Source organism: Dipodomys ordii, unplaced genomic scaffold (assembly GCF_000151885.1).
Source record: "Dipodomys ordii isolate 6190 unplaced genomic scaffold, Dord_2.0 Scaffold7, whole genome shotgun sequence".
Lineage (NCBI taxonomy): Eukaryota > Metazoa > Chordata > Mammalia > Rodentia > Heteromyidae > Dipodomys > Dipodomys ordii.
In genome coordinates, this window is record NW_012267223.1 from 10,854,633 (window position 1) to 10,866,202 (window position 11,570).

The following is an 11,570-nucleotide window of genomic DNA, read 5'->3' on the forward strand; positions in this document are numbered from 1 at the left end:
GGCCCCCGCCGGTCAGTACCGCCCCGCCCCGCCACGGCCCCGCGCTCACCTCCGGCCCCCGCGGCCTGCTGAGCCCGCACGCTCCTTTCCCGGCGCCCCCGCGGCAGTTCCTTCAACAGCTTCGCCGACTTCCGGGCTGGGCTCCCCCGCCCGGTGTAGCTGGCAGCGCCGGGGTCCCTGCACTGTCCCTGGGCACCTCACCGCTCCCTGGCTTCCGTCCCCGACCGTGGTTCTCCCGGAGCAGATTTGCCCCGTGCGCACACCTGCCTTCCCCGCGAGCCCTGCCTTCCTCATCCCAGCTTCCTGGCTCGCCTTCCGCGATGCCAGCCAGCTGCCTCGCCGTCGGAGGCTGTGGGAAGCCAACGCCAAACCCCAAGCCTCCCCTTTCATTGTGGGGAGCTCAGGCTCTTCTTGTCATCAAGAAGATGACCTGTCTTCTCAGGTCATCTTGTCTCCCACCGACCCCCAACTTTACTGTTAGTGGAAGGTGGGGGTGGGGGATACACGTCTGGATATTGGAGCAGCTTCTGTAATGGACGTTAATCTAGATGTCACAGTGGAACAGGAAATTTACCCTTACCCTGGGAGAGCTGGTGACAGGGAAGAAGACACTGCGGAAGTGCCCTCTCCTTGCCACCTGAAACTTTTTCTTTTTTGGGGGGGGGAGGTCTGGTCGTGGGGCCTGAACTCTGCTTCAGCTCTTCAGCTCAAGCTCAAGGCTAGCGCTCTACCACTTGAGCCACAGCACCACTTCCGGCTTTTTTCTTGTTGCTTACGTGGTGCTGAGGAATCGAACCCAGAGCCTCATGCATGCAAGGCAAGTGCTCTACCACTGAACCACCAGCCCACCTGAAACTGTCTTAATGCTACCCAGGTTTCGGAAAAATCCAGGCCCAGTACACTGTGCTGGCATAACTGTTGATACAAGCATAGAAGGTAGAGAGTCCTTGGGAAATTTTAAGTATATGTCTCCTGCAGGAGGCCAGACTTTGCTATGACTGAGTGCTTTTTCTTCAAGCTTATTTTAGGGCTTACGGCTGGAGGTGTGGTTCCAGTGGTACACCAGCCATGAATGGAAAAAGCCCAGCAAAGGAGAAGGCAGAACACTGACTTCAACGGCTTAGTCTCCCGAGTAACGCACACTTGTAACACAGCTGCTCGGGAAGCTAGCACAGGAAGATCTTGAACTCCAGATTAGGCTGAGCACGTGTGTTCTGACTTTGCTCTATCCGTCCCTGCAGCCCAAGCTGCCATCCCAGGAGCAGTTCTACAGCATGGCTGCTCAAATCAAGCTGCTCTTAGAGATCCCTGAGAAGATCTGGAGTGCCATGGAAGCCTCTCAGTACCTTCACGCCACAGGGCTCTACCTGCTCTGCTGCCACCTTCACTGCCTGCTGCAGCTGGACTCTAGCTCCCGACACAGCCCCATCCTCTCCCGGTTTCCTATACTCGTCCGGCAGGTGGCAGCAGCCAGCCACTTCCGGTAAGTAGATCCCAGCATAACGAACGGTCTTCTCTAGTCATGGACACCCATGTGGGCCTCCCCCCTCCACTCTCATGTAATCTGTTCCTTCTTGATACCCTAAGGCCTTCATTCAAGATGCTGAAGAGTCTCTTTGATCTTTCTTGCATCTTCTAGGTCAACCATTTTGCATGAAAGCAAGATGCTGCTCAAGTGCCAAGCCGTATCTGACCAAGCTGTGGCTGAGGCCCTCTGCTCTATAATTCTCTTAGAGGAGAGTTCTCCCCGGCAAGCCCTCACCGACTTCCTGTTGGCTAGAAAGGCAACTATTCAGAAACTTCTCAAACAGCCACGCCATGGTGGGTGTGGCTCCTTTCCAAACATTAGTCCTTAAACTTGGGATGAACAGAGTGAGGGATGAACAGAGTGAGCTGAGAGAGATTGAGTACTCTGACTTTAACTTTGCTAAAGGAAACTGTTCAAAAGAGGACTGTTGCTTCTCCTAGGTGCTGGCATCAAAGCCCAGATTTGCTCATTAGTGGAGTTACTGGCCACCACTCTGAACCAGGCTCATGCCCTTTTCTACACCATATCTGAAGGTCAGTTGCCAGATCCGTCCCTGCCCTGTGGCTTGCTATTTTCTACTCTGGAGACCATCACAGGCCAGCATCCTCCTGGTGAGTTCTTAGCCAACCTTCTTCCTGTTTCATTTACCTGATCCTTCCCTAGCGTCTGCCATGTGCCAGCCCCTGGGGATGGAGCAATGAGTGGGACAGATGGGGCCCCTTCCTTTGTGAAGGCCACAGTCTGTTGGTAGAGACAGAGGTTGGACTCACAAGAATAAAGTGTTCGATGTCAGTGTCCATCATTGCTATCAATGCAAGGTACCAACTGCCTTAGGAACATTGAATGGAAAGATCTTAGGAAGGTATAAGGGAGGAGTGATTTTTGAACTGGGAGTGAGTGAGTCAAGGCAAGGAAGAAAGTTCCTGAAGTAAGTTAGTCACGACAAGGAAGAGAGTTCTAGATAAAGGGAAGAAGAGTTGCAAAGTCTTGAGGCAAGAGGATGTTAGTGTGTTTGTCTGAAGAGCTGAAGCAAGCCAGGGAGGCTGGGGTCTGTAGAGAGGAAGGGGGAGGGAAGCTTGAGAAGACGGGAGGAGTGGCTGCCTTTGGAGCTTGGACTACAAAGGGCAATGGATAGCCTGCCAGCACCTTCCACACCTGGTGTGGTCCCTGTGTGTCCCATACTGCTGGCGGGCAGCATTTATCCCAGCTGTTATTAAACATTACTAATTCTTATGTGGAGTAGAACCCCATGGGGTAGAGGGATGCTGCAGAATCGGTCACTATGGTCCAGGTTGACTTGGACCAGAGAAGCTGGGATTGGGAGGGAACTGTAGCGACAGGCTAAGAGAACAGCTCAGACATCCATCAAAGGGGAGGATGTTTGATGGTGGCTGGGCTGTTGTATAGGGTGTGGGAAGAGATGACAAAGTTAATTAGGAAAGGAGCTGCTTTGGATAAGCTGGGGGTGGGTTGAAAATGTGGCACTGGAGGAGATAGGAATGGGTCTAAGGAGTGCATGGTGATTCTGGGCTCAGACCAGAGCAGAGAAAGGTCTGCTTGGAGACATGTACCTGCAGTGTGTCTGTGTATGATGGTGTTTTAGTTGTGGAAATGGATGAGACCAATAAACAAAACAAGATTGCATGATCCCTTGGAATTCTAGGATTCCTGAGTCAGAGAGAAACAGGAAAAGTGGACCAAGGAGATGGAGCAAAGACAGGAAAAGAAAGTAAAGTGTGGGGGCTGGGAAGGTGGCTCAGTGGTAGAGCACTTGCCTTGCATGCATGAGGCCCTGGGTTTGATTCCTCAGCACTCCATAAGCAAAAAGAAAAAAGCCGGAAGTGGCACTGTGGCTCAAGTGGTAGAGTGCTAGCTTTGAGCTGAAGAGCTGAGGGACAGAGCCCAGGCCCAGAGTTCAGGCCCCACGACCGGACCAAAAAAAAAAAGAAAGAAAGTAAGGTGTGGTCATAGCCAAGCGGTTATTTCCAGGAGAGTCAGGACCCCTTCCACCGCTTCCCTCTGCACACGGGCAGGTAATAGGTTATCCCGCTTTCAAAAGATGAGTATTGACTAATCTGTCCTGGAATTGGAAAGCAAGCACGAGACCTTTGAACTCTGTCCTTCAAACCCTGAGAGCCTTCAGGGACAGGCTCCTCCCAGAGCTGCCCAGCACTGGCCTGTGCACAGCTGCCAGTGATGGAGCTGATCCACAAGGGACATAGGGTGGTATACAAAAGGGATGTAATGAAAACATCAGGTACTGCTGGGCATGGCGCCATCCACCTGAATGTAGCCCATAGCTGCTCAGGAAGTAGGCAGATGAACTACTGCACCCAGGGCTGGCGGCCAGCCTGGGCCAGGTAGCAAGACCCCAGTAAGAATTTGAACGTCATGTCAAGGACTGCACAGCTCTTATTTCTTCCTTCTCCTTCTTTGGTCCTCACTCCTTTCTCCTAGCCTGTGCCATTCTTCTCAGCCATAGGGCGGCCATGGTTGTAAGCAAACTGCCACTTCCTGATGAGGGAGGCTGGAATATATGCTGTCTTCTTCTTCCTCCTCCAAGGGTCCATTTTGACCTGAGCAGAAATTCCCTGTAGGTCCCTTTGTAATGCACTGTTCAGAATGGCCTATATTTCTTCCTGTGTGGCTTTCCATAGGAAAGGGCTTCAGCGTGCTAAAAGAGGACGTGCAGCTCTGCAGCTGGTCCCGGCACTTGCCAGCATCCATCGCTGAGTTCCAGCCCACCCTCCGAACCCTTGCACATCCCATCAGCCAGGAATACCTGAGAGACACGCTACAGAAATGGATCCACATGTAAGCAGACAGAAGAGGAATCCCTGAGACTGGCATGTGCTCTATGCAGACCCTGGTGTGGTCAGAAAAGGGGCCATGAGGCATGGGCAGAGAATCTCAGAATCACCTGGGTGATTACATCAGCCTCCAACCCATGGCAAACAGCCCACCTTCATGGGATTTAGCACATACTGTGGGAGAACCAGGGAAGAATTTGTCTTTCAAAATATTATATAGAGGCTGGGAATGTGGCTTAGTGGTAGAGTGCTTGCCTAGCATGCATGAAGCCCTGGGTTCAATTCCTCAGCATCACATAAACAGAAAAAGGCTGGAAGTGGCACTGGGCTCCCGCTATTTTTCTGAGTAATGTTATGAAAACCCCAAAACTGGTAGAGCCCCAGGAAAATGGTCTTATTACAGGTGTAACGAAGACATTAAGACTGGGATCACCAACCTGCTCTCATACGTGAAGACCATGAAAGGCCTGGCAGGGATCCGAGACGCCATGTGGGAGCTGCTGAGCAGCGAGCTGGCGGGTCCCGGCTGGGAGGCGGTGAGCCGGCGGCTGCTGGAGAAGCCACTCTTGTTCTGGGAGGACATGATGCAGCCACTCTTCCTGGACCGCTTACAGGTGAGGTGGACAGTCACACCAGCCACCAATGTGTGGCCATCCCTAGTGTGGCCTTTTGAATGTCTCAAGTCTTCCAGGTTCTAGAGCCGTCAGGTAGCGCAGCATCCTCTGAGCTACACCGCGTTACCTCTGAATGCAGGACAGATTGCCCATCAGTGCACTTGTTTTGGACTCTCCAAAGGAAGTGACTAGAGCTCTCCTCCTTCTCTTTTAGACTCTGACAAAAGAAGGCTTCGAATCCATCTCCAGTAGCTCCAAAGAACTCTTGGTGTCAGCTTTGCAGGAACTCGAGAGCAGCGCTGGCAGCTCGTCAAGCAAGCACATCCACTTGGAGCAGAACATGTCTCTCTTCCTCTGGTCTGAGAGTCCCAATGACCTGCCTGCCGATGCTGCCTGGGTCAGCGTGGCAAACCGGGGTCACTTTGCCAGTACTGGCCTCTCCATGAAAGCCCATGCAATTAGCCCTTGTGTACAGAACTTCTGTTCTGCCCTGGATTCCAGACTGAAGATGAAGCTGGATGACCTCCTGGCATACCTGCCCTCGGATGATGCACCACCACCCCAGGATGCCGCCCCCGGGCAGCAGTCCAAGAAGCCTGCCTTTGACAGGTACTCGGATGCTGCGACGGTGCAGGGCCTGCTGCAGACTCACTCTGTGGCCTGCATCCAACACATCATGGACTGCGTCCAGGCCGAGCTGCGGAGCCTCAGGGATACCGTGCAAGGCCAGCAGGACGTCCTCCGCGGCACCAAGCTGCACGCAGTTCTTTTCATGGCCAGACTCTGCCAGTCCCTGGGAGAACTGTGCCCCCACCTGAAGCAGTGTATTGTGGGGAAACCTGGGAGTGCTGAGAAGCCAGCGAAGGAGATGAGGGCTCCTAAAAAGCAGGGCAAGGGCCCGGCTCAGGAAATGCCTCCCGGGCAAGCCAAGTGGCAGGAAGTGAAGGAAGCCCTCCTGCAGCAGAGTGTGGCGGGCTACCAGGTCTGGAGCTCAGCAGTTGTCAAGGTGAGTTTTAAATCCTACACCCGCCTGCCTCACATTTTCCTCCCCTCAGATGAGATGAAAGGTTTTCTGCCTGGACTGGGGAACCTGCTCTTCTGTATGAATACCATCATCCCTCTACTCTTCTCTGGTCTCTTACAAGGTGACCTTCTAGCAGCAGTTCCTTCCCCTTGTGAAGTGGCCACTTATCCCCCACCCCAGTATGCTGTACTTAGCCATCACCACGCTGCCATCTAAGCAGCTTAAGCTCGTCTCCAGATGATTGTTGTAAACAAACTTCAGAGGCCCCAAAGGACTTACAAGACTGTTCACTTGTTTGTTTGTTTTTTTTTCCCCTAGGTTCTGGTTCATGGTTTCACCCAGTCACTGCTTTTAGATGATGCTGGCTCAGTCCTGGCGACAGCCACCAATTGGGAAGAACTAGAAATTCAGGAGGAGACAGAGTCTGGCAGCAGCGTCACATCTAAGATCCGACTCCCCACACAGGTGGGCTGGTCCCACAGACAGGGACCTGTACTCAAAGGACGTGATCTGCCTTGGGGGAACAAAACACTGTTAGGAAAGCATTACCTTTTGAGTAGCTAAAAGTGAGGGTTTTAATTACCATGGGGACAGCGTAGGTTAGCACCACTTAAGCAGCCGAGTCTATTAATGTTTCCATTTGGTACTATGGGCTCAGAGCTAATTAACCTCTTAACCTGAAGTGAAAGAGGCAGTGCACAGTACATGTGCTAAGTCAGCCCGGGATCACAGCAGGACGGGCTCGGGAAGGGCCCTGGACCTAGTGTTTGCCTTTGAAGAACATGTGTGTCATGTCCGAATCAATGTGCCCGTTTTTATTTCCTGTCGTTTTGGTGCAAGTTGGCAATATGATATTTTGTTGTCCTTCCAGCCCTCATGGTATGTCCAGTCCTTCCTGTTTAGCTTATGTCAGGAAATAAATCGCGTTGGAGGCCAGGCCTTACCAAAGGTGACCCTGCAAGAGATGCTGAAAAGCTGCCTGGCTCAAGTCATAGCTGCCTATGAGAAGCTGTCAGAAGAAAAACACACCACGGTAGGTGTCTGGTTGTTTGCCCATTAATAACAACAAAAAATGCAAAAAAAAAAACAAAAAACCAAACACATAACCTAGCCTTTCCTTGGCTCTGAGCCACCCACACCAAGCCGTGGGGCTTCTACACATGGTCTGTGGTGTTAGGCTCACACCTAACGTCACAGTGAGGAGGCAGTTGAGGACAAGTGAAGGGACACGGCCACTAGAGCTCACTGCAGGTTCTGGGAAAACCACTAACCTGGATCTCCTCAGCTATTTCTTCATCCGTTAAGTGGAATCCCTCCCCAAGCCCACCTTCCAGTGCGGAGGGGGAGGGAAGGCCACAGCCAAGCTCAGAATGCTGGCACAAGAGTAGCTATCCATTAAGGGAATCCTTGTCTCTTAGCCTCCACTTGAACTCAGGGCCTGGGCACTGTCCCTGAGCTTTTCTGCTCAAAGCTAGTGCTCTATCACTTACGCCACAGCTCTACTTTTGGCTTTCTTGGTGTTTAATTGGAGATAAGAGTCTTGTGGACTTTCCTTGCTCGGCTGCCTTTGATACTCAATCCTCAGCTTCCAGCCTCCTGAGTAGGTAGGATTAAAGGTGTGAGTCACCAGCGCCTGGCTCCCCTGTGCCAGACAGTCCTGACTGGAGGAAGAATTTAGTCAGGTCTTCTTGGGCTTTTGAACTCACAATGCAACCTCTCTGACAGGAATCCCCAGTTCTTTTAGTCTGTTTTGATGGGTCTCATCTCACACCTGCTGTTAGGTTTTGTAGTTTTTTGCAGTTTTTTTGGTCAGTCGTGGGGCCTGAACTCTGGGCCTGGGCGCTGTCCCTAAGCTCTTCAGCTCATGGCTAGCGCTCTACCATTTGAGCTACAGTGTCACTTCCAACTTTTTCTGCTTATGTGGTGCTGAGGAATCAAACCCAGGGCCTCATGCATGCTAGGCAAGCACTCTACCACTAAGCCACCTTGCCAGCCCCATGTTTTGTAGTTTTAAGACCAAGATTAAACCAGTGAGTACAAATAGTATCTCCTAAAATACCAAGCTATGGCCCCGCCAGAACCCTTAGCTGCCCTGTCATAAAATATCTCAGCTGGCTGGAATTCCTCTACAGAAAGAAGCTGCTTTTCCTGTCACCCAGAATCGGGCCCTGCAGCTTCTCTATGACTTGCGCTATCTCAGCATCGTCCTGACGACCAAGGCAGAGGAGGCCAAGAGTGGCCGGAACAAACCTGATGCCAGGTACTTTTCTTGAGCCCCAAGACAGTCTCTCCAATGCAAAACACAGGCAGTTCCCCATTTATGGCAGGGGCACAGAGTGGTCAGTAGAGAGCACGCTACCAGCTATGAATGTGCCTTCTCAGGGATCATTGTAGGGTGCTCTCCCTCAGTCCCTACAGCAGCGCAGTGCTGCTGTGCTTCCATGTCAACTTAGGATACTTTTTGGCTTACGGTGGGCTTACTGTAATGTATCCCCTTCATAAGCGACGAACAAGCCAAATGTGGTAAACGTGGTAAACACCTGTGATTCTAGCATTTGTGCAGGGAGGCAGGAAGAATGCAAGTTCAAGGCCAGTCTGGCCTATGTGGTAAGACCCTGTCTCATAAATAAGCTGAACATCCGTAGCCCTTTTACTGAGAATCCCCCAAATCAAAAGCTAATCTCTTTGGAATGTTCACTAGGTTTATCTTAGTGAGTGCTGATAGGACCATTAATAATGGCCTGGGCAAACCCCATGGTCAATTGAAGCAGGCAGAATCTCAATTATCTTGGTTATCATTTGAGCTTAGTATCCATCCCCACCCCCCAAAAATGTGGGAGGGTACATGGAACAGACTTGTCTCAAGCCAGTCAAAAACACTAAGCCAGCAATTCAGCTGAATCAAAGCCTCTGTCCAGATTCCCATAATAGCTGTAAAATACTGTTATTGTCTTTTATCTGGATCCTCTTAGAATAGAGAAAGTGACTGATGGTCTGGAAGCCCTCATTGATCCATTTGACCTGGATGTTTTCACGCCTCACCTCAACAGCAACCTCAACCGCCTGGTGCAGCGAACTTCAGTAAGTGCTAGTAGCAATGAAGCAGGAGGACACTCCTCACCAGTGCTGGAACAGCAGAGCACAGTCAAGTCCTGAGGAGGGCTGGGTTAGGTAGAATCTCACAAGTTGGGGCATCCAGGATCTGCCCCCCCTTTTTTTGTCAGTCATGGGGCTTGAACTCTGGGCTTGGGCGCTGTCCCTCAGCTCTTCAGCTCAAGGCGAGCGCTCTACCGCTTAAGCCACAGCGCCACTTCTGGTTTTCAAGTGGTTTATTGGAGATAAGAGTCTCACAGACTTGCCTGCCAGGGCTGGCTTTGAACTGTGATCCTCAGATCTCAGCCTCTTGAGTAGCTAGGATTACAAGCATGAGCCACGGGCGCCTGGCCCCCCTTAGTTGTAAGTAATGATTGCTACTGGTTTTACCCAGTCTTAGATGAGGAATAAAGAACCACAAGACTGAAACTCAGATCTGGGTAGTGGCAAAAAGCAGTTTAACCCTCTAAAAAATTATATTACTCATTGACCCCTCCCCATCTTGTGTGTTCCCTTTCTTGCCTGCCAGGTTCTATTTGGATTGGTAACAGGTACAGAAAACCAGTTCACGCCCCGGAGCAGCACGTTCAACTCCCAGGAACCCCATAACATACTGCCTCTGGCCTCAAGTCAGATCAGGTAGGTGACTGCAGGAGGTGGGGCTGGGCCAAGGGCTGTCTGGCCATGCCTGAATTCTTCCTTCTCCTTGGAGGTTTGGACTCCTCCCACTGAGTATGACAAGCACCAGAAAGACCAAGTCAACTGGCAGAGGCATCGACACACAAGCCCAGGTGAGTGCCAAGAGCAAGAGGCCAGCCCTGTGGCTCCTGTCCTCTCTCCCACCAGCCACCCGGTCAGCTCCCTTGGAAATAACCAGTAAGAACTGAATGACAGTGCACTAGTGCTGCTTTTAATGGCGGCGCAATAGAAAAGTACAAGGTCTTGCTAGCTTGAGCTGATAGAAACTTTAAAAGACGCCAAGAGACACCACCAGATAGCCTCATGGTAGAAATGTTTCCCAGGCCGCAAGGCTATAGAAAATGTTCAGGACAGGACGGAGATGATCACTTACACTTAGAAGGGCGAGCACTCTGATGGGACTTGCTCAAAGAAAATCCTTTTTCTGGGGATGGATTCGTCTTCAGTCTTTTAGTTGGGTGGGAATTAAGGTTTACTTTGCGTTGTATGTTTTCTGTTAATGCGTGTTTTGTTTCAGTAGGATGCTATCCATTAAGCCTGCGGGAATCCTCCTGGGTATTTCTGAATTGTGTTGTGTACATGTGTGTGCAGAGCTCAGCTTGTCTTATTACAGCATTTAGTTGTTTACTTTATTGTTAGACAAAATATTAGCAATGTATCCTATCCATATTCCCTGCCATCAAACTCATTAAAATCCAAAGTCCTTGGCAAACATCTGGTTTTAAAATCTAGGAGACAGTAGTTTAAAAAACAAAACAAAAAACTTGCCATAGTCCCATGCTGCACACGTAGCACTACACTCCCTGGCACCGCCTAGCACAAGCTTCCATGACCCACAGTTCCCTGCAAGTCCTTTCTAGTGGAGGAATGCCATGGAAGGGAATGCATGTTTTACTCTTCCCCAGTCCTGCTCTCCGATTTTACTTGGTCAGAGTAAAATAACATGCTGTTCCCCAGGGTCCTTTTCGCATACCAGCGTCAGCAAAATCCTCAAAGCCATACGCGCTTCCCAGTTCTGTGGTGTGCCTTGTGCGGCGTGGCCCCGAGTGCAGTGCAGTGGGCGGGTGGGGGCAGGGCAGGCAGGAGGCTAGGTGGGCTCTAAGGCACTTCCTCTATATCCAATGGCAGGTTGAACCCCTGCCACTCTCGAGAGCAGGTGACCCGGCGCATCCTGGCTCCTTGTTCAGACAGCTCCTCAGCGATGAAGACGACTCTTCTGCATCCTCATTATTCAAACTTGGCTGGCTCTCTAGTATGACCAAGTAACACGGAGAAACGCCCATCCTGTCTAAATAAACACTATTGCATTGTCTTTCCTAAAGGTGGCTCTGCTTGTTTCTAAACTCTACCTCTTTTCCATTTTGGTGGTGGAATGCGGTCCCTTAGTCTCCAGCAGGGATGACCTTATCAAGTTTCACCCACTTGTCAGGCACCAAGTCAGGCAGTGGGCATGCTCTTAGCATCCAGTCATCCATGCCTCAGTTACCTTGCCGGGTGAAGTTACCAGGAGCTGCTTACAGAGTCCAAGTAAGACAAAATCATGACATATTTTTTGATGTGGAAATTGCATTATTTCCTACTAAAGTTGGAGCAGCGCTGACAGACATTTTCTGTGGATACAGGAGCCTGAGGGACTCGCCCTGGAAACACTGCTGGCAGAGGAGGCAGGACGAGGGAGGCTGCTTCACATCCCGAGTGAATCCGGCTCAGGTTGCTCTCCAGTTCCAATGTCAGCATCCCTTCTCAGGCTAGCCGCACACAGAGGAATATCAGTCCATCCCAGTGCAAGACTCAAGCTTTCT

The 11,570-nt window shown here is 51.1% G+C and overlaps 2 protein-coding genes across 2 annotated transcripts in view; one reads left to right on the forward strand and one right to left on the reverse strand.

The window, feature by feature from the left end:
* Nucleotides 1–219, reverse strand: part of Slc39a11 (solute carrier family 39, member 11) — a 333,089-nt gene extending 332,870 nt beyond the window's left edge. The window contains exon 1 of the mRNA XM_013037855.1: nt 50–219. The gene's annotated coding sequence lies outside the window, so the exon portion shown is untranslated. The remainder of the gene's footprint in view (nt 1–49) is intronic.
* Nucleotides 1–11,498, forward strand: part of Cog1 (component of oligomeric golgi complex 1) — a 12,072-nt gene extending 574 nt beyond the window's left edge. The window contains exons 2-15 of the mRNA XM_013036647.1: nt 300–442; nt 1,242–1,483; nt 1,640–1,821; nt 1,969–2,139; nt 4,186–4,342; nt 4,742–4,952; nt 5,167–5,958; nt 6,295–6,441; nt 6,848–7,009; nt 8,109–8,236; nt 8,949–9,057; nt 9,599–9,708; nt 9,782–9,860; nt 10,897–11,498. Of these exons, the coding sequence (XP_012892101.1) occupies nt 300–442; nt 1,242–1,483; nt 1,640–1,821; nt 1,969–2,139; nt 4,186–4,342; nt 4,742–4,952; nt 5,167–5,958; nt 6,295–6,441; nt 6,848–7,009; nt 8,109–8,236; nt 8,949–9,057; nt 9,599–9,708; nt 9,782–9,860; nt 10,897–11,034 (2,771 nt within the window). The 3' untranslated portion in view covers nt 11,035–11,498. The remainder of the gene's footprint in view (nt 1–299; nt 443–1,241; nt 1,484–1,639; nt 1,822–1,968; nt 2,140–4,185; nt 4,343–4,741; nt 4,953–5,166; nt 5,959–6,294; nt 6,442–6,847; nt 7,010–8,108; nt 8,237–8,948; nt 9,058–9,598; nt 9,709–9,781; nt 9,861–10,896) is intronic.
* The last annotated feature ends 72 nt before the right edge of the window (nt 11,499–11,570 follow it).